The following is a 24,300-nucleotide window of genomic DNA, read 5'->3' as shown; positions in this document are numbered from 1 at the left end:
TTTTGTTAATAAATCATTGTGCTGAGAATTGAAGTTACTGTTTCTTGTGAAGGACTCCTGTTTCCTTTCCTCTTACACGTACTTCAACAAAAAAGGCATTCCTCCTTTGTAATGGAGGATTTTTTCCCAGTAGACAAATCTAAATTCAGTTGAGCAGAGACTTTCATAATGCTGCCAACTTAATCAAGCTGTCCCAACTTTTGTCAATGATGAATTTTGAGACCAAGTGCCGTGGGAGTCAAACATCTTTTCAGCTTTTTAGCAGTTATAATCATTTCATAATATTTTATAGATCAATTTATGGCTAATAGCAAACTTTTGAGTTTTGACAAGGAATGAAGATGGTCTGGCTAACTGAAAACTATGGTGAATTGGTGCTATCTTATACAGGTTGGGAACTGCTGTGTTACTGCTGCTGTTCTCATTGCAAATATGTTGTCTGATGTTGCTGATCAGGCTTCAAAGATTTCACAGGGTAAAACATCTCTTCCACTCTCATTTATAAACTTCAATTCACTGTCTATTATTTTCTGAGTCTGGATTCTTAATATATTGGTAAATGGTATTGGGCCTTCCAGATTTGCGCCTATTAGATGGTCTGCTTGATATATTCCCTTTTGCTTCGGATGATGTGGAAGCAAGAAATGCACTCTGGAATGTAATTGCCAGGATATTGGTTAGAATTCGGGAAACTGAAATGAGCCCTTCAAGTGTACATCACTATGTTTCTGTTCTTGTCAGAAAACTTGATCTGATTGAAGATGAGCTTCTCAACCAACAAGTTGAATCTGGTCATGAACAGGAAAGCTTGTCTTATCCTGGCTCAACAGCAAATGCTAGAGATACATCTGTATCCTTCTCTTAGTTGAAATTGAATTTGCTGTTTGTGATTCTCCTCAGGCCCCTTTGGATGACATTATTTGAAATGTAGGAAGAATCACATTTTTGGATTGAGATGTCAATTTCTTAGAAATAAGATGTTGAATTTAATTTCATTCCTATCTATGCTGTCATGATTATATGATTAAGAATCCATTTTTATTCCTCTTGCAGGTTATTGGCTCTGGCCTGAAAAGGAGTGCCAATGTATAGTAACTAACTAGTTATTTGTCATTATTTACATGCCTGCTTTGCTATTTATTTGTTGTTTCCCTTTACCATTGCAATCAATAGCTTGGAAGGATCATCAGTATTCTGAATCAGTGGACTGCTGAAAAGGAGAATGCCAAGAATAATGGGAATGCTGAAGTTCCTGTTAGTGAGACAGATGCAAAAAGATTGTTGGATTGCTGCCATAAATTCCTTAAGTAGAATTACTGTATCTTTTGAATTACAGTTGTCCATACTATCTTTGAAGGCTCTGCACCTGCGGATGCTTTTTGTATTTGTTTGTTCTGGGCAGTTACGTTTAGATATATACGAATACATATTTTAACGTTATCCACTCTTCTTTTTGGAAGCTATTGGTGGTGGGAATAGTTTTGCACCTGGCTTTTTGGATTGATAATTTTTAAGGATAAAACTTAAATGCAGTTCATTAGGTTATTAGATGTTATTTTTCAATTAAAATTGGAGTTTCATCTCCATAATTTATTTTAATTTTTAATGCAAACTTTTTTTTTTATGGAAGTCACTAATGAAACTCTAATTTTGATTGAAAAATAACACAAAAAACACTTAAGAAACTGTACATAAGTTTTTTTCCTTGTCGTAATTCCAAATTCCTGGACTTTATTTCACATACACTTAGAAATTAGTAATCTTTAATTTGTTCTTCGTGAGTGATGAAAATGAAGAGTAATAAGATTCCTAATTGTTCATACCCTAGTTTGATTTTCGGTGTGGTTTTATCGTCTACTACCGACATGCTTAACTCCCGAAGTTCTAATACCTTTTGATGTAAGTTTTTTTCTAATAATTATTACGGAATTGAAACCCCATTTATAATTAAATAAATTTACATAGAAATGATATTACTATTCTATACAGAGAGTCCAGACCGCATCTGCCAACCAAAACGTCTCTATATATACATTTCTTAAACAAATTTGAAACGTTGAGTAGGAAAGAATCATGTTTAAAATGTGAAAATTCTAACTACTTGTTTCTCAAGTCACATTCGAAATATAAAAAATCTTATCCAAGATGTGAAACCAAATAACCAAACATTATTTTTAAATTTACATCAAGGATCCAAATTCTTACCAAGAACCTCACGGCGTGTGATCTATATAAGAAAATTACGAATTAAAGGGTGAGAAAAGGTCATTTCCTATCATCACTATATTTAAACTTTATATCTATTTATGGTGCGAGTAGCTTGAGTTTATCTGTCACATTATACTAAATTCTCTAAATAAAATAGTTGAATACGAATCCATCAGGAGCAGCTTTGAATACTCAAGAAAGAAAATTTACATGAAAACTCAATAGGAATATTGGTCTTATTACACGAAACTTGAAAAAACACAGTAAACATTGTAATTGAACATATTCAAGCTGCTTTTACATAAGCCAAACTAATAAAACAGTAACCACACAATTCTTAAAAACATGAATCCAAAGCAGATATGAGCTGAGTAGTGTTCAATTAGGATATGAGAGAGATGCCAGCAGCCAACAAGTCATCTGACAAAACCTTGTTTGCAGCATCAGAGGGATGAAAACCATCCCAAAATACGTATTCAGATGCATTGGCACATGTTCCTATGGACTTCTGATTGCACAATACAGATGTTTCTAGCAAGCCTGTTCCACAGCAAGCCTTCCTTGCTTCAAAAAATCCTGTGAAAGAGTAGTGCATGCCACATAAAGAAAATTTGTTCATGAGTCATACATAATAAGATTGGCTTTCTATGATTATTAGCAGGATTAGAAACTTAGAAAGTGTACCATTTTCAGAAGGTTTAGTGACAAGGTCATAGAGAGGTTGGTAGATATCAAGGATGACCAATTTGAGACCCGAAAGAGATTTTTGCAAGCTCTGAGATGTGGTATTTAGCTTCTTATTGAAGTTAACAGAATCATTATTTAGTTTAACCACACAACGGTTGCTATCAGAGCCAAAGAGAGTGATGGCTGCTGGCAGACAACCCATTGGAGGTAATGATGTCACACCAATCCTCCTTGCTCCAAGTGCATATAAATTCTGTCACATGCAGGTTTGGAATTTGGAAATGCTAGACATAATCAGCAAAGGAAAATAAATACCCCTATCTTGTTTTTGTAATCTATTATTGATTATTGATAACCATCTAAGTGTAATATGATTTGCTAAGGCATTAAGACAATATGTAAAGGTTGAGAAAGACATGCCTGAATGAAAGTGGCATAGCTTTGCAAGAGAATGTCTGAGAATTGATCAGCAGTGTAAACCTTGTAAAGCAGTGGATTTATATAATAGTTCTGAATAAAGTCACTGTTCCCAGCACTGATGAGATATATAGCACCAGATATAATTGATGAAGCATTAGGCTGCCCTACTGTTCCCACCAATATATTCTGGCACTCTTTGTAGTGTTCCAGCTGTTGGCTCAATGGAATTGCATGCTAGACCAATAGGAAAAAAAGAAAAGAAAATACACACACGCATATTAGGCTTTACCAATAATGATGAGAAGTAAAGAAGAAACAAATTGAGTTTTTCAAACTTGCAAGTGTATATTTACATATAACTTGGCTGTGGGATCATAGTAGCCTGAAGCAGCAGAGGCAAAGTTGGCACCATTCAAGAGGTTATTTCCTTTGGCCTTTAAGTTGAGGTAAGCTGGTGGGTAAGAGGTAAATCCAAGGTTTTCAGCTGCAGAGAACAGAACAAAGATCAAACAAACAAGCCTTTTGTTGATAAACATGATAATGTGGGTGATAAAGGGGTGTTTAATTAAACGTGGATTTTGAGGAATACCTGTGTAGTCTGATGCAAGCTTTCCATTGCAAAACCTCCCTGTTGGATTGTGATTCTTGAAGTCTCTTCCATAAGGAGGGAAGTTTGCTTTAACAACGGTGTATAAGTGGTTATTATTTCCCACATCAACCACAGAGTCCCCAAATATGAACAGGGCAGGGACCAGAGGCTGCCCTTTAGCCACATTGAACACTACAACCAGAAGCAAGGAAGTCAAGAAATAACTAGAAAACCCCATGCTTTTGAGTTTCTCTTCAGCAATGAGCTTCTTTAAGAGAGAGAGAAAGTGATGGATTTGAAAAGGGGCGTTATAGTATTGGGAACTGATAATCTGAGGGAATGGTCTACGCTCTATAGCATGCAGTGGATCTGGGTTGGCAGGGCTGCAGTTCCAAGAATCTTATAAATGTTCCAACTTAACTGTTATAGTACACTAGTCAAAAATCAAAATAGAAATTTATAAACTCTCAGCATCATATCAACGTATTGCATGCTTCTAATGTAACTAAAATTGACACGTTGAGGTGGTACAATTTTTTAATTAAAAGTAGGTAACAAGTAGCAACATAAACATTCATAGCTGTAACCATCTTATTGTGTATTAATTTTGCGGAAAAGTTAACCCAAATGAGTTTATGATCATGTCTTGAGCTACAAGATACACCCGTTGAAACAAAATCAAAAGAGCTATTACTAGCAAGTTAAATGGTATGGCTGAATGTACAATGAACTGTAATTTGAGAAGCAAACAAATGCCCTTTTTCTGAGTCTATTTTCAACATTTCCCAAAACCAAAAACCTGACTAAAAGTTAATATAGTAGTGTAAGAAAGGACGTTGGTTACAAGTATAGTCTTGCACGTGACATACTGAGCTGTACCAGCTTCTTCAACAAGCGCACTTTTCGACCATACTACCAAATGTACAACACAACATGGCGCAACTTATATGAGAAAAGAAAAAAAACGAGAAAGAAATTAAGATACAATAACTCAGACGTAACAGCACTTGGATTTTGGACATACATTGATGTTCATGCTTGCACCCTGTGATGATAATTGATAAACTTTGATGTCATATTTGATGACTTACAAAATTTGAAAAAGGGATAGAATTTAAAAAGGAAATAAGCCAAAGTAAGTTCTTAATTCTAGCTTAAGATTAGGGGGGGGATGAAGATCATTATAAATAAGCTATAGCCTATATACAAACTCGTAATATTGCTTTTCTTGATGGGAACAGATAACTGTTTCTTGTGACCTTAGGTTTTAACCATTTACGATATTCGGTGGGTGAAATATTTTTATGGCCTTTTCATTGCACTGAATGATCCTCCATTTGCTTTGACTTATTCTTGTGAAAAAAGAAAGAATTGTTATTTTTTTTAGTTTGAAAGAAAGACAATGAAAGAAGATACTATCTCCTTCTTTAGTGAAGAAAATCTTGCAGTAGAAAATGACATCTTTTTCATTAGTAAAATACACTTGCCATTTATATTATAGGTATAATTTTGAAAACGTGCTTTTTTTATCGAGAATATTCTCAACGAGAGAAAAAAAAATTAAGATGAGTCTTACACAAAATTTTTTTCTCTATAGTTTTTCCATCTTGTACCCGTCAAGTTTTTTTTTTTTTTTGACAAATTTAAGTCATCAACAAAATTATTAGATACTTCACATTAATATCACGGTGATCTAATAAAATTAAAAAAACTTTTTCACTCCTTTTTTTTCATTGACAATTTTTTCTTCCTTTTTTTTTCTTCTAAAACGAATTAGATAAATATGTAAGATCATCAAAATCCTTAAAAAAAAAATTAACCCTCACCATGGAAATTATTAAATCCAATGGAATATATATATAACTTTTTTCACCTAAAGTGAGGGTAAAATTGGATTTTCAAAGGTAAAGACACTTTTGTCCTTTTATTTTATATCCAATCATTTAAAAAATATAATTGTCTTAGCTTTTAAATCCCATTTTCTTAGCTTTTATTTTATTTTTATTTTTTAATTTTCTTTCCCTTTTTATTTCAAATTTGGACTGGGCCTAGCCCATTAGGATTTATTTTTGTACTAAAGTTTATTGTAAAATACAGATTACTTCAAGAAATAAATTATAAAACATAATTCTAAAAAACTGATACTATTATTTTCTATATGACACAAAATAATATTTTGTATCCAATCATTTAAAAAATATAATTGTCTTATTGTTGTTAAAAGGAGAAAAAAAAAGTCAAAAGTCATATTTCTATCTTGATTTTTTTCACATCCCCATATGCTACAACCAAAATATGTTTTGGTTGTATATTACAAAATGGAAAGTTGGAAACATATTTCCGTTGAAAGGACATTTTGGGAGAAAAAAAATTAAAACACGTGGGAGGTGAGGATAGCAAATAGCGGAATGAGAATAGCGAGTTCCATGTAGTTGTATCATTCTCAGCACCACCAATACTAAACATTATACAATATATTTACTAGTTTTAATATAAAAATTAAGAACAAGTAAAGTTTGAATTTGAAAAATAATGAGTAATATATAAAAAAATACGTGTAAAAGATATACTGAAAATCAAGTTAAATCTGTAATCTAACCAGTGATAGTTGAATTGTTTTCAAATTGTATGATAGGACGAAAGAGATGTACAGCTCACGGTCACACTGGTAACATCGGATTCGTGTTCCGGTTGACTTAATTTGTTTTGTAAATTGTAATGGTATGCTGAGAGCTTTTTATTCTGGAAGTAGCAGGATCTACACGCTATCCACTTATGGAAACTATGCTCCAATTTCCGTGTTGCTATATTAGGATAACGATTCTTGATTCATATACAGGTGTGATCATCACTTTATCACATTTGCATAGGAATAGATGCTTTGCAATGCAAATTATGTTAATGATTGGTACTGTATTTGGATTAAATTTGTAAACATGATTTTGCGACTTTTGTCGGTGAGTAAAACATTATAAATAATAAATTATTTTAAAATTTTCCACCGGTAATATATAATTTTAATAAACATGATTAATATTTTCTTAAAGGATTTTGTTAATATATACATTTTTATTTTTTAATGAGTAAAAATTAAAAATACAATACATATTAAAATATACATTGATTAAATTGGAGATTTTAAAGAGTTTTTTAAAATGAGGACTTTTTAAGATTTTTTTTGCCTCTTACCCTTTTCAAACAAACAAAAATAAAAACTTATTTGAATTGATTTGACTCAACCTTATCTATCAACACCCTCGTGGGAGACAAGACCATTTTAACAGGCAATGAATTCTGAATGAGTACCATAAAATCTTTTCATTCGAGGGGACACAAATGATTTATTTTATTTATTTAAATCCTAAACAAAAGCAAATACTTAGCGTGTAGCAGCGGTGGAAGGAAGAGAGGATTGATTTGATTGTTTCTGATTCTGAAACCCCTCACAGTGTCCTGGCCTTGGATGTCTACAATTGACAAGATCAATTAAGCCACTCGAAGGCCTCGTCAAAATCGCAGATCTGGTAACACTAAATATCATTACACTTCTCCCGACTCAATTAGTTATTACTTCCTTTGAGTTTCTTTCCCTCACAATTCTGTCTTTGTTTCAGACCATTAACTCTGGACACCATGTGGTGCGTCTCTCTCTCTGTCTTTTTTATTGTGAAAATTGGAATTGAGGATTGGGAGTTGGAATTTTGGTTCAGGTCAAGTACTGTTCCGAAAACAACAAGCGTCTCATTCATTTCTCTACGTCTGAAGTCTATGGGAAAACCATTGGAAGCTTCCTCCCCAAAGATAGTCCTCTTCGTCAGGTGACCTTTCACTTTCTTTGGACCAAGTTACTACTACTATTGATCTGTGCATAACCAGTGACGATTTCAAATTTTACAATGCATCAAAGTTTTGTTATTGAGCAATCATGGATCTTTTCAAACCAACAGTTTTTTTCTCTCTTCGTGTGTGTTTTCCTTTTGTTGATGTTATTTATGCTTTGTTTCGTTAAACTTTTTGAAAATAAGAAAGTAAAATTAATTGAACTTCTTGCATAAGCTAAAATCAACTTATACACTTTAGCTTCTGGAGAAGTTAGATCAGAGAGCTTCTATAAAAGTTAATTGCATAAATTGATTTTAGTTTGAGAGAAGCGCAGTTCATTTTATGTTCTTATTTCCTTCTCTTATACATATGGAAACTTTATCCAAATAGGATCTTAGCAAGGGAGTTGTTTGGTTGTTGCTTTTTTTTTTGGTAATGAGCTGAGTTATATTATGTTGTTTTCAATTTTGTGTAGGATCCTGCATACTACGTACTTAAGGAGGATGAATCTCCTTGTATTTTTGGTTCAATTGAAAAGCAGAGATGGTCCTATGCATGTGCTAAGCAGTTGATTGAGAGGCTTGTTTATGGTGAGCTGCTTTTGTTTGGTTTAATTTTTTATTGCATATACTGTTTCCATGTCTTGACCTTTGTCTCACTGAGATGACATTGTTGGCAGCTGAGGGTGCTGAAAATGGCTTGGAATTCACAATTGTGAGACCTTTTAATTGGATTGGACCACGAATGGATTTCATTCCCGGCATTGATGGTCCAAGTGAGGGTGTTCCTCGGGTTCTGGCATGCTTTAGCAATGTGAGTTTACATTTTGATTTAGACTTTGTTTAAGCTTGTATATATTGTTGTTAGTCAATATTTTTAAATAATGATTCTAAATATTTTCTTCATTTCTTTTCTGTAGAATCTCCTCCGCGGAGAGCCCCTCAAGCTTGTGGATGGTGGTCAATCCCAGAGGACTTTTGTGTATATTAAGGATGCTATTGAAGCCGTCTTATTGATGATTGTAGGTTCCCATATGAAACTTTATATATTTTAAGTACTGATCTGATTGTAGAAGTTCATCTTTTGACTATTATTCTTGTTTCATGGTTCAACTAAATGTGAACGATAATTTTTAACAGGAAAATCCTGCCAGGGCCAATGGACATATTTTTAATGTTGGAAACCCAAACAATGAGGTTACAGTTAGGCAGCTTGCTGAAATGATGACACAGGTTAGAGGATTAAGTTTGATTGTTTGACCCTTTTAGAATTTCAACATGGTATTTGGGACCGTTCAACATTTATTTTTGTTCAATTATGCAGGTTTATTCAAAGGTTAGCGGAGAAGCACCTCTGGAAAAACCTACTATTGATGTGAGTTCCAAAGAATTTTATGGTGAGGGATATGATGATAGTGACAAGAGAATTCCTGACATGACCATAATTAATAGGCAGCTTGGTATGTTTCCTTGTTTTACTTTACCTTTAAGTTTATTAAAATAATCTAACTGTTAACGGGGTATTACTTCTTTTATCAGGCTGGAATCCTAAAACCTCACTTTGGGACCTGCTTGAATCCACTCTCACCTATCAGCACAGGACTTATGCTGAAGCCATTAAGAAAGTCATTGCAAAGCCAGTGGCAAGTTAAACTTGTATGTTGATGAATTGCATTGAGAAGAGTGTTCTGCCCATAGGGGCACTTACATATAGTTTAATGGTTGATTTTATTTATATACATGGTAATTTTCCCCTTTGTTTTGGTAGCCAGTGTAGCCCACGGTAGCCCATGCCTTATTTATTGCATTTATGCAGAAGTAGGAATTTATAATTAAATATGTGCTACTGCGATGTGATTTTCACGCAGAGCTTCGGACCACACTAGACATATTTGGAGACCTTTTATACGAGGAAAGAAGCTTTTTTGTGTTGTAGGGGTGGATGTCTTGGTCATTCCAGATTCAGCTGTAACATTTATCATGTTTCCTAAATTAATGGTCATTGATTTATTTTTATGGATTACTTTTGCAGCTATGTGTTTACATCTCCTAATTTTGATAAATTCCACCGACCTTCATCCTCACGCACACACAAAAAAAATGTTTACAGGTTTGAGCCAAAAATATGGGTGTAGACCGAAGATCCCCACCAAAGAATTTCAACTTTACTAAAGACTTGGTGCATTTCTTTGAAAGTGAAAACCAATGTAGTTGTTTAGCAAAAAAAGGAGACTGATTTTATCCATATTTATTTAGGAGTTTTATTTTATAAATACATAAATATAACGTGTTTCAAACGGAAGAATTAGGATCTGTATTTGCTTTTACTAAATCAATAATTAACTTTGAAAATTATGCATATATTAGTATGTAAAAATTATGATTGATATTGAATAAAAATATCAGAATTACATTTAATATTTTCAAATTAATTTCATTAAAAAAAAAATTTAACTTTGAAATAAGTTCTTTTAAGTTTTAAACATACCAAATTCATCAATATTACTCATCAAAGTGCCATTATTTCAAAAAAAAAAATACGGACTCTATTCATGATTTTTCTATAATACAAAAAATAGTTGAAAAAAGTGGACAAAGGAATGACAATTTTATCATATCCATGTCTATGATATATGAATGGCCGAAAACCATAATAGTTACAATATGAAACACATTTTGAGATATTTGTTGAGGAAATTGATTCTTGGCAATTGGTATTGGTTTCTATTGTAACACCCTGGTCGAATCGCACCAAAAAGAGAGGGATTTAAAAGTTGTGCATGTATGAGATTGTACAACTGAAAATTACTTAAAGGAATTAATTGGTATTACTTATACTAACAAGATGCATTTACTTTTCGATAATCCATCACTTAAGAACTTCATAGTTAAATGTGTTTGGCTTAAAGTAGTAATGGGATGAGTGATCTTTTGGGAAGTTTTCTAGAAAGCGTGTGAATGAGGACAAAATACACTGAAAGGTCTTGTGCTATTTTGTGGGGTCAGTCATTGATCTTGGAAGTAGACATAACTGATTTTCGAGGTCGTATAGTTGAGGGTGACTTAAAGGAATTGATTGGTGTTACTTATACCAACAAGATACATCTACTTTTCGGTAGCCCATCACTTAAGAATTTCATAGTCAAACATGTTTTGCTTGGAGCAGTTATGGGATAAGTGACCTTCTGGGAAGTTTCCCGGAAAGTATGCGAATGAGGACAAAACACGCTACAAAGTTTTGTACTGATTTGTGGGGTCAGTCATTGATCCTGGAAGCTAACATAACTAATTTTCAAGGTCTTAAAAGGGCTACCAATGGAGGGTTCTAACCGGTGGAGGATTCTTACCAACAAGGATGTTGAGTAAAGTGTCACTGCGTGAAGTATCGTAGTGTGAGAGTCGTAAAAAAGTTAAAAATTAGGAATGTTACAAATGGCATTAGAGCATACCTTTCTCTTAGTACGATGCGGTTTGATAATGAACTAAATGGAAGTTGAAGGCCATGTAATACCCCGATTTTTACATGTTGATGCTCATGATTTTGATAGCCATACTAATGATTTAGAGGAGATTTTCCAAAAAAAATTTAGTGCCCATTTCGACCAACTCTTTATCATCTTTCTTTGGCTAAGTGGCATGTGTTTTTCATGGTGCTCGTTTTTCCAATTGAGGGATGGTTAAGTGATCTTACTTACATTAGGTCAGGTGCTTAGGTGGTTTGGTCAATATTGGGCCAAGAAATATTGAATGGGTTTCTAACCAACAAGTGTCATTGTGTGAAGTGTCGTAATGTGAGAGCCGTTGAAAAGACAAAAATCAGGAATGTTATAAAAATGATGTCAAAGCAAATCTCTCTCCTAGTATGGAGTGGTTCGGGGACGAATCAAGTGGAAGCTAGTGGACATATAACACCTCAATTGAATTATACCAAAATAAAAAGGATCCAGAGGTTGTGCAAATATGGGATTTTGACAAGTGGATGATTTTGACCAACAATAATATTAAATGAAATGTCACCGTGTGAGATGTCATAGCGTAAGAGTCACCGAATAATTAAAAACCATGGATATTACACCTATCTCTTAACAACTTATAGATTACTATCATTTAATTCATACCCACAACAAAATGTTGGATTAAGAGAAAGAATTAGTGATGAACCACTAATTTTCCGTGCTTGTTTATCGAGCATTTTTAAAGGTTTTTTCATTGCTCTGGTCTGGAAAGTTTTAATTTTGATTTGACCAAACCCTACGAAACCACGTATGATGTAGAAACACATTACAGCTAGAATAAAGTCCATGTGTGGGAACTGGCCATGTGCATGGTCAACTGCATTTAGAGGCATTCATCTCAAACTTGGCTTTGCTATTCCCACGCTCCTTATCTTCAAGTTCACCCTACTTTTAAAAAAAAACTTTTTAGGCAAAAATATCTTAATGGAAATTTGTTTTTAATTATATATCTCAATAAATCTTTTCTGATACGACAGAAATGTCATTCTATTGTTCTCTTTTAACATGAAATTTCATCATCTTTGATTTTTTATATGAAATTTCACTTTATTTTTCTCTTCTCTCCTCTCCTCTAAATAACTAATTTGGGGTCTCATTTTTTTTCTCCTTTTTTCCTCTCACTTTTCTCTTTGTCACTTCCATTAACCAAACAAAGCACAAACCATGCCAACCATGTTACACTTCCAAAAAAACCATGTCACCCATGTTTAAGTGTGCAACTTTTTATTTCGATCGAAAATATGTTTTAAAAAATTGCTTAAAAGAATATAAGTCGTAACAGGTGTTATGACTTCTTATTTTTCTTTAGTTAAATTTTTTTTACGACTTTAAAATCATAAGGATTTTTTTTGTTTTTTGGCTTTACGATTTTAAAGTCGTAAAACCTTTTTTTTATGGTTTACGACTTTGAAGTCGAAAACAATTTTTTTTTATTTAATGTTTAAGCTATTTTTTTTTCAAATTTACAATTTTTTTTACGTTTTTTTCTTTTTTTTTTTAATTTTTTAAAAAATTATTTAAATGTATAATAAATAATATTAACTTGACTTATTATTAGTATATTTTTTTATGATTTTATTTGATATATTTTATTATTTAAAACATGTTATATATTTTTAATATTATTTTATTTAAATGTTTTTGTTTATTTAAAATTTAGATAATCTATTAATAAAAATGCATTCACTAAAGTTAAAAACAACATAATTAATACATTAATATAAAACGCACAATGAAAGAAAAATATAAAAAAGTACAAACTATATTAGTCATGTATTTATTTGTATAAACAGTTACTATGATTATGTCATTTACTTTTACATAATGAACATTTCTTTCATTTTTTACCGCTTAAACTTGAAAAATATGTAATTTTCATTTAAATGTAATCAATTTTTAAATTAAAGTGTTTCAAATTTTTAATATCCCTTTTAATTTTATTATGTATTTTTAACAATAGATTATTTAAATTTAAATAAATAATTTTTTTTTAAAAAAATAATATTAAAAATTTATAACATGTTTTAAATAATAAAACATTAAAATAAATTAATAACATATCAAATAAAATCATAAAAAATATACTAATAATAAGTCAAGTTAATATTATTTATTATACATTAAAATAATTTTTTAAAAATTTTAAAAAAGAAGAAAAAAACATAAAATAATTATAAATTTGAAAAAAAAATTAACTTAAACATTAAATTAAAAAAAAACTGGCTTATGACTTTAAAGTTATAAATCATAAAAAAAAAATGATTTTACGACTTTAAAGTCGTGAAACAAAAAAACAAAAAAAAAATTCCTTACAACTTTAAAGGAAGTTGTTAAAAAAAATTTAACTGAAGTCATAAATAATTTTACGACTTTAGTTAAAAATAATAGGAAATCGTAACACCTGAGTTATCTATTTTGATAATTTTTTAAAATATATCAAAAATAAAAAAATAACATAAAAATTTACCCCTTTTAGTAAAAAAAAATCTAAGTGTGCATAGTAGGCCCTACTCACCAAACGACAGCAAGTGGCAGCCACTCGCCCTCATTAAAGCAACAAGGAAATCAAAGCCACGCGTGTTGTGATTGAACATGATCCTGTAGGGGGGCAAAGTTGCTGTGCACAACCCCGAAAGAATAACCAAACAAAACTTTATATAAAAACAAATAATAAAAAAAGAATAAAGAAGGAAATTGAAGGAAGAAAACAAGTAGAGGGACAAAAATAATTTCCACCTCACATCACACTTGCCTGTCATTTTATTGACCTGTATTGTTCTTCTTTGCCCCGACTACGCTCCTCTCTATGCTGTTTCTTATCCGTCCCATTTATTCATTCATTTGCATTCACTAACATCATGTTACTATTGTGACTACAATATATATATATTTACTGTTGTGATATAAGATTTTATTGTGTTTGATTTTCGGTAAAAAATTCTCTTGAATCGGATAAATTATAAGTGAAATTAATATCCCAATGAATTAGAGCATAATATCTGACACACGGAAAAGAAAATACTAAGTACCAAGCTTTTAACTTACGTTACTGGAGCTCCATTTTATTATTTATTTGAGCTTGTTTTACTTTACCACGACCGTTTCTGCCCTCGTGATCCTGCGTCATTTTCTGTTCTCTCTTAATTCCAATTTCCAATTCTTTAATTGTTCTACTTCTAGGGGCTATGCTCTTTGTAGTACCATACTTTGGGTGGTTTTTTTTTTTTTTTCATATAAAAGATACACTCAGTGGGTACGCTATTCTTGCTCCCTTCCTTGGCTTCTAACTATTCATTTCTACCTTTTGCTTTTTGCCCTTTTCTTTTTTTCTTTTTTAGAATTAAGAAGAGGGAACAATTTAGGAAAAAAACAATGATGTTGTGTTGGTAGCGTAAGGTGGAAAAAAGAGGGTCTTTCCTTCCCTAAGCTATGGCTCCTGCTGGGAAGCTTTCTGGGTTTCGTCGAGAAGGCAGTGACTGGTATTTCCCTCTCTCAAAATTTCCACTTTTTTTTTTCTTTCAATTGACTGATCATAAAATGACACGTTTTTTGTTCACTTGATTACTGGGTGGAGTCCAAGTCAGCCATGCATCTCTGTTTTTATTTTTATTGTTTTAAGTTTTTGATGTAATTTGTTTTGCTAAATTTTTTTGGTTTGTGGTTTTGATAGGTTCTGCAATGGGGGACTGCCAAGTGATATAACTGTTTCCGTCGATGGTGTCACTTTCCATCTTCACAAGGTACACACTTTCCTTTCAGAATTCTTCTTTTCTCTCACTGGTCTATAGATAGATGAAATAGTAGTTGTTTTTTTTTAGGGGGGTTCTGGTTCATCCTACTGCTCTTCGTGGTTTTTTCTTTGGAATTTGATCCAACCCAGTTAATGTGATTTGTGGCTTATGTTTTTGCTTCTGGTTTCTTCCATCTCTGTTGTTTAAGTGTAGAAACTAAGTATCCCTCTTCAAATAAAGGAATTGGATTAGACTTACTATATATAGTATATGCCACCTGTTGCAAAGGCCACACACCTTTCACCATAAATTTTATTTATGTGTTGGAATTTAGTGCAATACCACCAGTTTATGGACAAACCCTGTACATTTTCCTACGCTGAAATCCACTTGTATTGTCCTCAAAAGTTGTGATGTTCTTGTTCGTTTGTTTTTGGAGTTTAACTTTCAAATTCCTGCAACTTAAGTTAAGATATGGCAGGGACAGGGACAACCCTGTCTTAAATTCTTAAAAGGTTTGTATTTCAGCTCATTTTGGTATTATTTAAGATGATGGTTGTGAAATTTTGCTGTTAAGTTGCTGGATGTAATTCATGATGTACCTCCATTAGTGCAGATAGTTAACTACTAATGCTTGATTGTCCAGTTAGTGATGAAGCTTAAATTTATCTAGTTTTCAAACATGTATGACTCACATGATTTGATGTGTCAAAAGTTATGCTACTAGATGAGGTCTATCACATGTTGTGAACACTTGTTCCTGTTTTAAATAAATTAGTTTTCTAGTCCTCCCATCAGAATTAAGAGGAAAAAGTTAGAGTTTTGAGATACTAGTGAGAAAATTGCTTCGGAAACCAGTTTTTCCTGTTTTCAATTTGGACTCCTTGCATAAGTTGCATGACGAACTAATGGGCATTTCTGTAATACAAGGCTTCATTTTATGGTAGTCATACTGTTATGCCTTTGATATGAAAAATTATTTGTGTACTGTTGCATTGGAGTTTGAATAAGATATGCTTTGGAACTGCAGTTTCCTCTTGTATCAAAATGTGGAAAAATTGCTAGAGCACATGAAGAGTCCAAGAATACCAATGAGACTCTGAAAATGGTGCTGGAAGAATTTCCTGGTGGTCCTGACACTTTCTTAATTGCAGCAAAATTCTGTTATGGGTATCGAGTGGAACTGACAGCCAGAAATGTAGTATCGGTCCACTGTGGTGCAGAATACCTTGAAATGACAGATGAATTTGGAGAAGGCAACTTGTTGTCAAAATCAGAGAGTTTTTTCCATAAAAACACACTGCGTAACTGGAAAGATTGTATTTTGGCTCTCCAAAGTTCTGAGCCTGTTCTACCAAGAGCAGAAAAGCTTCATTTAGTGGGCAAGTGTTTGAATGCTCTATCCATGATGGTTTGTACAGATCCAAGTCTGTTTGGGTGGCCCATGATGATGTATGGGAGTTTTCAGAGCCCTGGTGGAAGCATTCTTTGGAATGGTATAAATACTGGTGCTAGAATTCGGAGCTCAGAATCTGATTGGTGGTTTGAAGACATCTCATATCTCAGTGTGAGTTTGTTTGAGAGGCTTATTAAGACAATGCAAGCGAGAGGTATAAGACCTGAAAACTTGGCAGGTGCCATAATGTACTATTCTAGAAAGCATTTGCCGGGTCTAGGTCGGTGGCAGGGTGGACAAGGTGGCAAGACCAGAACAGTTGCAAGTTTCAGCTTGACGCCAGCCACAGTTGATCAGAGGGTTCTGTTGGAAAGCATTGAGAAACTTCTTCCTGACAAGAAGGGAAAATCTTATTGTCGATTCCTGCTCGGACTTCTTCGTGTGGCTTTGATATTGAATGTCAGTCAAACCTGCAAGGATTCTTTAGAGAGAAGAATAGGGATGCAATTGGAACTTGCAACTTTGGATAGTCTTCTGATTCCTACTTATTCGGATTCCGATGCATTATATAACACTAACTGTATTGAACAGATTGTCCATTATTTTGTATCTACAGAATCAAATTTAACTCCCTTTTCTCCTTCATCACTTGACCTGCAAGCATCAGCATCACCATCATCTGAATCGTTAAGAAAAGTTGCCAAGTTGATAGATAATTACATTGCAGAAATTGCTTCTGATGTTAATTTAAAACCAGGGAAGATACGCAAACTTGCTGAGGCCCTCCCCGAGTCGTCAAGATTATTGCATGATGGCCTTTACAGGGCATTGGACATATATTTCAAGGTTTGATTTTTCTGAGCTACACTTTTTCATAAAGTCTTATTTGTGGTCATGGATCGTTAGTTTGATGATGACTGACTGTTTTTGTTATTGTGCAGGCTCATCCTTGGCTCTATGATAGAGAGAAGGAAGAACTATGCAACATCATTGACTACCAGAAACTCTCAATCCATGCTTGTGCTCATGCTTCCCAAAATGACAGGTTACCCCTCAGAGTTGTTCTTCAAGTGCTCTTCTTTGAACAACTGCATTTGAGAACAGCATTAACCAGATGTCTCAATGCATTGGACGGTGAAATTGCTCCGGCAGCTCCTGTTCCTATAACTGCCCTGGGCAACACGGCAGGTGAAATTGTACAAAGAGATGGATGGGTGACTGTTGTGCGTGAAAATCAGGTTTTAAAGGTGGATATGGATAGGATGAGTTCTAGAGTTGGAGAACTTGAAGAAGAGTTTGGTAAAATAAAGCAAGAAATGAAAAGTGCGACAAAATCTCACAGTTCCCGAAGCTCACCTCGGTTGGTTGCCAGGAAAATTGGGTGTAAGCTTGTTCCACAACCTTCAGATGCGCAACCAGAATCCCTCAACCACACCGGATCCACACCAAGAGCATCCATTGAACGTGCCCAGCGTTCCCATATGTCCAGACACTCAAAAAGTTTTACTTGAGTATCAAGAAACCAGAGTTCCTCTTTCTTTTATTCATGTATACATATAGCAGTGTTGTGTGGTTTTAAATTTTTTGTACGATGGAAAGGGAAGGAAAATGTTTCGCAATCCATTATGCCTTTTTATTTCACCAGTTTGCATATCGGAACATTTTCCATTTCTTTCCCTCGTGTAAAGTTTGTTGTACACTTATGTAGGCAATTTCACAAATTGTCCTGTTTGTTGGGGAATAGCTCCTGTATTTATCATCCGTATAGATTTATTCTTAATTTGGAGATATTGACAGTGAAAGATGTTGTTTTAGACCCCTTTGTGAAGAACATTATTGCCATCGAAGAAAGAATCATCCAAGTTCCACCTAGTGCAGATGCAAAGCTGATGCACAAAGGTTGGAGAGCTCACAAACGAATGTAACTGACAATATTGTGCTTCTAGCATAGCTTATTTCATAGATGACAAAATATTGTATAGTTGTGACACGAGTGTAATTTCTTTATAAATGACAAAATATTTTATGGTCTTTGTCATTCATACGGTTCTTTCCTCTCCGTTAGGGTCGGCAATTTGGAGTTTATGATGTCTGGTAGTTATTGCATCTATTGAATTTTGACTAGTTGAAAATACTTGAATGATAGTAATATAATAGTGTCTCAATAGACAAGGATGTGCTCGTTAACTATATTATTTCACATAACACTAGAAAATATAAGAAACTAGCATTCTTTTTAGACTATACGTATCTATTAGGAAAGATAATTTGTTCGGGTCAAATAAAATCAAATGAGCAGCAAAGTTTTGAGTGTTTAACGCATTATAAATTTATCTTGTAAATATTTTATTATATATAATTAAATCTGTGTCTTTTATGACTTGGTTTTTCAAACTTAGCCTCAGACTTTGCGAGTGAGCTTGAGTCCTCAAGGGTACGGTGTTCTCAGATTAAACACAAATGGTAGCTCTCTAGGGAATCCAAGTCCTTCTAAATTTAGGGGTATCATCCATGATTGCATGGCCAAGTGGAAGTTGGTTTTACTGGCTCGTGCGACAATACATACTATTTGTCTTCATGCTGAGTTATTTACAGTTTATAATGGTTTGAAGTTAACTTAGGAAAAAGGTTTCACAAAGATAACCTGTGAGTGATTTTCAAATGCCAATTTATCTTATTCTGAAGGATGGTCATTCATTCCATCCTTATGGTTTTCTCATTCCAAAGATTTTAAGGTCACAGATGATATGATTGGGAGATTTTCTTACAGCATATTTATTGAGAAAAAACACGTGTGTGGATTAGTTCGCTAAACATAGAGCTTCAATCCAAGAGGATCTCAAAATTTTAGAATCATATCAGGTGGCTATTGATCTTGTTTATACATCGCATGTTTTAGGTGTTTCTCACTTAAGAGCTCACTCTTGTTGAATTTAAAGATAATATTGTATTTATCATAATAATAATTAATACAATTTAATTCAGATTTGAAAATAATAGGAATTGCCATAATTTAAAATGAATTTGGAAGAAAATAATTTAATAATAATAATAATAAAATAATAATTTTGAAAAATTGTAAAATCTTAAAAATTAGCCTTATTTTCATAAACTGTGAAATCATTGTGTAATAACTAATATGTAAATTTGAGAGATTTTTTTTTTTTTCATGGATCAGGAGTGTCATCTAACTCACTTGCAGTGTATTTATATAAGTGAATTGAACTAACTATTTATGATAAATAATAACCGTGAGGAACCTTTTACAACAGAGTCGCTTTGGCCGAGTGGTTAAGGCGTGTGCCTGCTAAGTACATGGGGTTTCCCCGCGAGAGTTCGAATCTCTCAGGCGACGCTTGATCTTTTTCTGTTATCATTTTGGTTCCAAATTTCTATTTGTTGCACGGTTTGAGTCCTGAATCCTAGTGGCCGATCTATGTTGTTCCATCTTGCAACTCCTTCTTCTATTCCCACTGCCATTTTTTTTCTTTCCAACACAACACAACAAACGCAGTACATAACAACTTTTGTTACCTTAGCGCCGCCACACCAACATGCCAGCCTTCGCCATTTCCAACAACGCCGCCGCCGCCACGTGGAAAATTCCCCAATTCAACACTTGTCACTTTCCTCACACCCCATCCATCGTTCTCCACCATTCTCTCCTCAACACCCGCGCTTTCAGGATCCACTGTGTCCCCCAAGAACCCCTCCCCTCATTGCAACAAACCAAACACGATCAACCCTCTTCCAGTGGCGGCGGAGGTCACGGTGACGCTGACGGCGATGGTGGCGGCGGCGGCGGCGGCGGAGACGGAGACGGAGGTCAAGGAGGAGGAGATGAAGAGTTCGGACCCTTGTTGAAGTTTGAAGCCGTTATGAGAGAATCGAAAGCTCGTGGTGTCAAGTTGCCTCCGGATATGGAGGAGGCTGCGAGGATCACTGGCATTCGGGAAATGTTTCTTCTTCGTTACATGGAGTTGCAGGTGGTTTTTCTCTAAAGTTTAAATTTTTGGCTTCAAAAAGTAATTTTTTCTTCCCTGCTTGCACTCAATTTGGCTTCTTTTTTTTTATTGCAGGGTTCGTCTTGGCCAGTGTCTTTTCTGATCCAGCATTGTGCTATGCTGAGAAATCGAATGCTAGCTGACCCTTCTTTTCTTTTCAAAGTTGGAACCGAGGTTTGTTTCGGGTGCCTTAGAAAATTATGTCTCAATTGAATTGGTAATGGTATCATAACATGGTTATGATATGAACCATGGTTTTAAATTGTGGGCGTGGTCGTGTTTTCATCTTGTTCCTTGATATTACGGGAAATTGCAGACAAATGCGGTCCATGCAGTCACAATTGTGTTTCTGTTGCGACTGCAGAGACCCTAAAAACCTTAACCTTGACATTACGGCCTAAATTGCAGTTCTGACAGTTTATTAAAGCCTTAATGTGAACTTGATTAAGTGCTTTCATTTTTGCTTTTTTTTTTTGGATTAGATGTTGTAACCTGATTATCCTTGTTTTGGCATGTGCAGATTGTTATAGACTCTTGTTGTGCAACCCTTGCGGAGGTTCAGAAGAGAGGCAAGAATTTCTGGGCTGAATTTGAGTTGTACGCTGCTGATCTTCTGGTTGGAGTGGTTGTTGACATTGCTTTAGTGGGTCTATTAGCACCATATGCTCGAATTGGCAAGCCTTCTTTTTCAAAAGGTTTGCTTGGACAAATTCAGCATGCTTGTGCTGCTCTTCCTAGCAGGTTAGTGTTCAGAAAGGTGTGGAAATTTTGTGAACTCAAAGTGCTGTCCCAATGTGTGATGTTCATGATTTGTAAATTTTGCAGTATATAGGCTGAATTCTATTTCTGTTCAATGTCACTGTTTTTTATGCATATTCGGTGTAGCAAACCTAAAACCTAATATCTCTGAGAATGAAATCATGTGATCCATTTATTCAATCTCACCTAGTGGAATAAGGCATTCGATAAAATTTGTTGTTTTATTTGGTGTGTAGCAAACCATTATTATTGTGAAATTGTATATGGAGGCCAACGTTATTTAGCAACTCAATTCTTAAATTGAGATTCCTTCTATTATAGAGTAATTGTGAAGAACAGTACTTCAGGGACCCCTAGGAAGATTTTTTTTTCCCTTCTTTCTTTATGCCTAGTCGAAATTTTTAGTTGACTTCAAATTGCTTATAAACTTCTCCATGCTTTTCAGAGAAATTATTGATATGACACTAAATTACTACTTCAATGCAGTGTTTTTGAAGCTGAAAGACCAGGATGTAAATTCTCTGTGATGCAGCGCGTATCTACATACTTCTACAAGGTGCCCTGTGTTCTGAAACTTGAAGTGATCAATAACTATTTAATTTATGACAGTATATAGATTATTTACAAAATCCAGTAAATAATAGAATCAAACTTTGTCTGCATGGATTAATAGTATGCTTCCATTTGCTTTGGTACTGTTATGGTGCTATTCTGCTATCTTTGATTTTTTACTTGGTTTCTGGTAATAGTTTGTTCTTGTGAATACCTGACATTGTGTGTTCAGGGTGCATTGTATGGATCAGTTGGCTTTGGATGTGGTATTATTGGTCAAGGAATTGCAAATATGATCATGAATGCCAAAAGGTATGACTACCAGGATGGCTTCTGTTGTAGTACAATTTTATTGCAGATGTCTTGTTGACTAATTGTTATGTTGGCTGCAGTATTATATCATAAATGCTTGAATTTGTTGTTTTATATAACTACAGAAAGCAAATACACAAACTCAATTTGTCATTTTTTGCTTTTGTTTGTTTAAAACAGGAGCTTTAAGAAATCTGAACATGACATACCTGTGCCTCCTCTTCTGCAAAGTGCTGCTCTTTGGGGTATGTCTTGTCCTGTTTATATTCAAAATTTCTATCTCCAGTCTGTTATGCTTTATTTTATTCAGATTCTTCGGTTGGCTCTGCTGTATTAAGGGTCAGAAAAAATATTTTCATATTAATGCTTTTTCCATTATCTTTTATTAAAAAAAAATATTTCTATTATTTTCAAGAAAGTATTTATTTATTGTTTGGATTGCTGCTGGCAAGCTGGACATAAGATTACCCCATCCGTTATTTTAGTTGGTAGACAAGAGGAATATAAACCGTAGAATTTAATTTTTATATAAGGTCAATGTAAAGAAACCAATAAAGAATCATTGTTGGTATGACTTTTAAAGTAGTTATTATAAAAATCAGCAAACTTACCATACAATGGCAGTTTGTGATTACATAACTTTCAGTGCATGTGCATACACTAATTAATCCAAATGATATTACATTTGAGCTTACTTGTTGCATTATTTTCAACATGGTTACATTTGCATCTGTTCATATACCTTTTAACTTCTTGAGAGATGAAAGAGAGAAAAGGAAGGAAAGAGGGGCTACATTATTTGTGCTAGGGTCACGTTTACTAGTATTACAGTAGCTGAAGAGATGATGCTATAGGATTTTTTTTTTTTATCGATCAATATTAATTGTTAATTTTATTAGATATGTTAGGGGGAGGGATTCGAACTCATGATATCCCTTCAAATATCAAGTCAATCTTATAACTCTTAATGCTATAGGATTTTTAGTGTGCACTTAAATTTTCTTAATTGGTTTTCCTTCTCTTTTTCAGGATTCTTTCTTGCTGTGTCATCCAACACACGTTATCAAATAATCAACGGACTAGAAAGCCTTGTTGAAGCATCTCCCGTGGCAAAGAGGGTCCCACTTGTTGCAATGGCATTCACTGTGGGTGTGAGATTTGGCAACAACATCTATGGTGGCATGCAGTTCGTAGACTGGGCCAAATGGAGTGGCGTACAATGAGTGAAGCTAGGCAATTTCGCCTTTTTGAAAGTTTTATTACCCAAAGTTGGCTAGGCTATTCTTGTCCCTTTCTTTCTCAAATCAAGGAGTGAAGCTCCCCACCAATTTTTCATATGTAGGGCATCTTTCTTGTGATTAAAATTGGACCATGCCCCCCTTTACTCTTGATTCCTCCTGCTTTTTCTTTTCTTCAATCTTTTTCACATTTTTATTTTCATTGTTATCCTATGTTATACTATAACTTAGTTGTGTCAGATATGTTCAAGGGAAGTTAAGGTTTTTATAACTAGGCATGGTAGTATTAAAGTTAAGCTGACCATGTTTTTGTTTGGGTACCGATCTAAGCATCGGAAAATATAATTTTGCATTTACTTTAGAGTTTAGCCCGCTGACTTTTCTATTTTCTGTTCTCCTACTAGAAATTGTTAGGTAGTTTTGTCCCTATCTATGATCATAAATCTTAATCAATATTGATGTAATAACACATTTAAGTTTTTTAATGTACAAGAAAAAAAATATTAGTAACACTTGATTAGGTATCATTAAATGACGAAGCTTCTGTTTTATTGTGAAATAAAGTAATTAGTAATAATAATAAGTTGATTTTATCATATTTTATATCAAATCTTTTTTTCATTGATGTTAGTATGTTTGTTTGTTGATTTTGTAATAAATATCAATTGGGGATCCTTTATCTGCTAATTTTAGTGAAAATAAAATGAGCAATTATTATGGTCAACTGACAAATCAGTGGGGTAGACGGTTGGGTAGCACATTAATGAAAGTAATTTTTGTCTGCTAGCAAATAATCACATGCGCAAAAGATCAAGAACAATTGTTTGAACATAAAATTTAAAAAATGAGTGATGTTAACTGAACATTTATACGATTTTAAGAAATATAAATAATATATTTTATTATTAAATAAATTTATATACAATTTATTAAATCAAATTTGTATTTCGTCTCTTTTATTGTGTAAGATTTATTTGGCATTAAAAATAAAAATTGAGAGTTGATTTACATATTGTTATCGTTCTTTTCTACATATTGCTCATTTGTATCCACTTTGATGATATAAAT

General features: G+C 33.7%; 5 protein-coding genes and 1 non-coding gene across 10 annotated transcripts in view; 5 read left to right on the top strand and 1 right to left on the bottom strand.

Moving 5' to 3' along the window:
- Window positions 1–1,440, top strand: part of LOC100795265 (protein saal1) — a 5,067-nt gene extending 3,627 nt beyond the window's left edge. For both annotated transcript variants that reach the window (XM_003550559.4, XM_014766031.3), the window contains exons 8-10: window positions 391–475; window positions 579–850; window positions 1,174–1,440. In XM_003550559.4, coding sequence (XP_003550607.1) covers window positions 391–475; window positions 579–850; window positions 1,174–1,311 — 495 coding nt within the window. In that variant the 3' untranslated portion in view covers window positions 1,312–1,440. The remainder of the gene's footprint in view (window positions 1–390; window positions 476–578; window positions 851–1,173) is intronic.
- Window positions 1,441–2,333: 893 nt separating this feature from the next.
- Window positions 2,334–4,360, bottom strand: LOC100804640 (GDSL esterase/lipase At5g22810). The gene is made up of 5 exons (XM_003551040.5): window positions 3,905–4,360; window positions 3,669–3,799; window positions 3,316–3,549; window positions 2,893–3,148; window positions 2,334–2,784 (listed from the first exon to the last, which is right to left on the bottom strand). The coding sequence occupies exons 1-5, from the start codon at window positions 4,140–4,142 to the stop codon at window positions 2,591–2,593; spliced, it is 1,053 nt and encodes a 350-aa protein (XP_003551088.1). The 5' UTR covers window positions 4,143–4,360; the 3' UTR covers window positions 2,334–2,590.
- A 2,802-nt stretch (window positions 4,361–7,162) lies between these two features.
- On the top strand, window positions 7,163–9,972 carry LOC100794735 (UDP-D-apiose/UDP-D-xylose synthase 1). Of its 4 annotated transcripts, XM_006601344.2 has the most exons (9): window positions 7,163–7,428; window positions 7,519–7,542; window positions 7,615–7,722; window positions 8,202–8,316; window positions 8,406–8,539; window positions 8,646–8,747; window positions 8,866–8,958; window positions 9,050–9,185; window positions 9,265–9,748. In XM_006601344.2, exons 5-9 carry the CDS (start codon window positions 8,471–8,473, stop codon window positions 9,375–9,377), a joined length of 513 nt encoding a protein of 170 aa, XP_006601407.2. In that variant the 5' UTR covers window positions 7,163–7,428; window positions 7,519–7,542; window positions 7,615–7,722; window positions 8,202–8,316; window positions 8,406–8,470; the 3' UTR covers window positions 9,378–9,748. The 4 variants fall into 4 exon arrangements, with proteins under 4 accessions (XP_006601407.2, XP_040864419.1, XP_040864418.1 ...); XM_041008485.1 differs by lacking the exon at window positions 7,163–7,428 and adding an exon at window positions 9,758–9,972 and having other exon boundaries at window positions 7,521–7,722; window positions 9,265–9,381; XM_041008484.1 differs by lacking the exon at window positions 7,163–7,428 and having other exon boundaries at window positions 7,521–7,722; window positions 9,265–9,381; window positions 9,594–9,748.
- Window positions 9,973–14,028: 4,056 nt separating this feature from the next.
- Window positions 14,029–18,398, top strand: LOC100801461 (BTB/POZ domain-containing protein At3g44820). Its single transcript, XM_003551037.5, has 4 exons — window positions 14,029–14,719; window positions 14,911–14,980; window positions 16,002–17,213; window positions 17,309–18,398. Exons 1-4 carry the CDS (start codon window positions 14,670–14,672, stop codon window positions 17,876–17,878), a joined length of 1,902 nt encoding a protein of 633 aa, XP_003551085.1. The 5' UTR covers window positions 14,029–14,669; the 3' UTR covers window positions 17,879–18,398.
- Window positions 18,399–19,604: 1,206 nt separating this feature from the next.
- LOC100799853 (protein RETICULATA-RELATED 1, chloroplastic) lies at window positions 19,605–23,593 on the top strand. The gene is made up of 7 exons (XM_003551035.5): window positions 19,605–20,353; window positions 20,447–20,545; window positions 20,892–21,112; window positions 21,617–21,686; window positions 21,915–21,994; window positions 22,175–22,239; window positions 23,024–23,593. The coding sequence occupies exons 1-7, from the start codon at window positions 19,922–19,924 to the stop codon at window positions 23,215–23,217; spliced, it is 1,161 nt and encodes a 386-aa protein (XP_003551083.1). The 5' UTR covers window positions 19,605–19,921; the 3' UTR covers window positions 23,218–23,593.
- Window positions 19,641–19,722, top strand: TRNAS-GCU (transfer RNA serine (anticodon GCU)). The gene has a single exon. It is a non-coding gene; the product is annotated as a tRNA-Ser (tRNA).
- Window positions 23,594–24,300: the final 707 nt, after the last annotated feature.

This window comes from Glycine max, chromosome 13, assembly GCF_000004515.6.
Source record: "Glycine max cultivar Williams 82 chromosome 13, Glycine_max_v4.0, whole genome shotgun sequence".
Classification (NCBI taxonomy): Eukaryota; Viridiplantae; Streptophyta; class Magnoliopsida; order Fabales; family Fabaceae; genus Glycine; species Glycine max.
The sequence above is the reverse complement of the archived record's forward strand: the minus strand, read 5'-3'. Positions and strand labels throughout refer to the sequence as shown.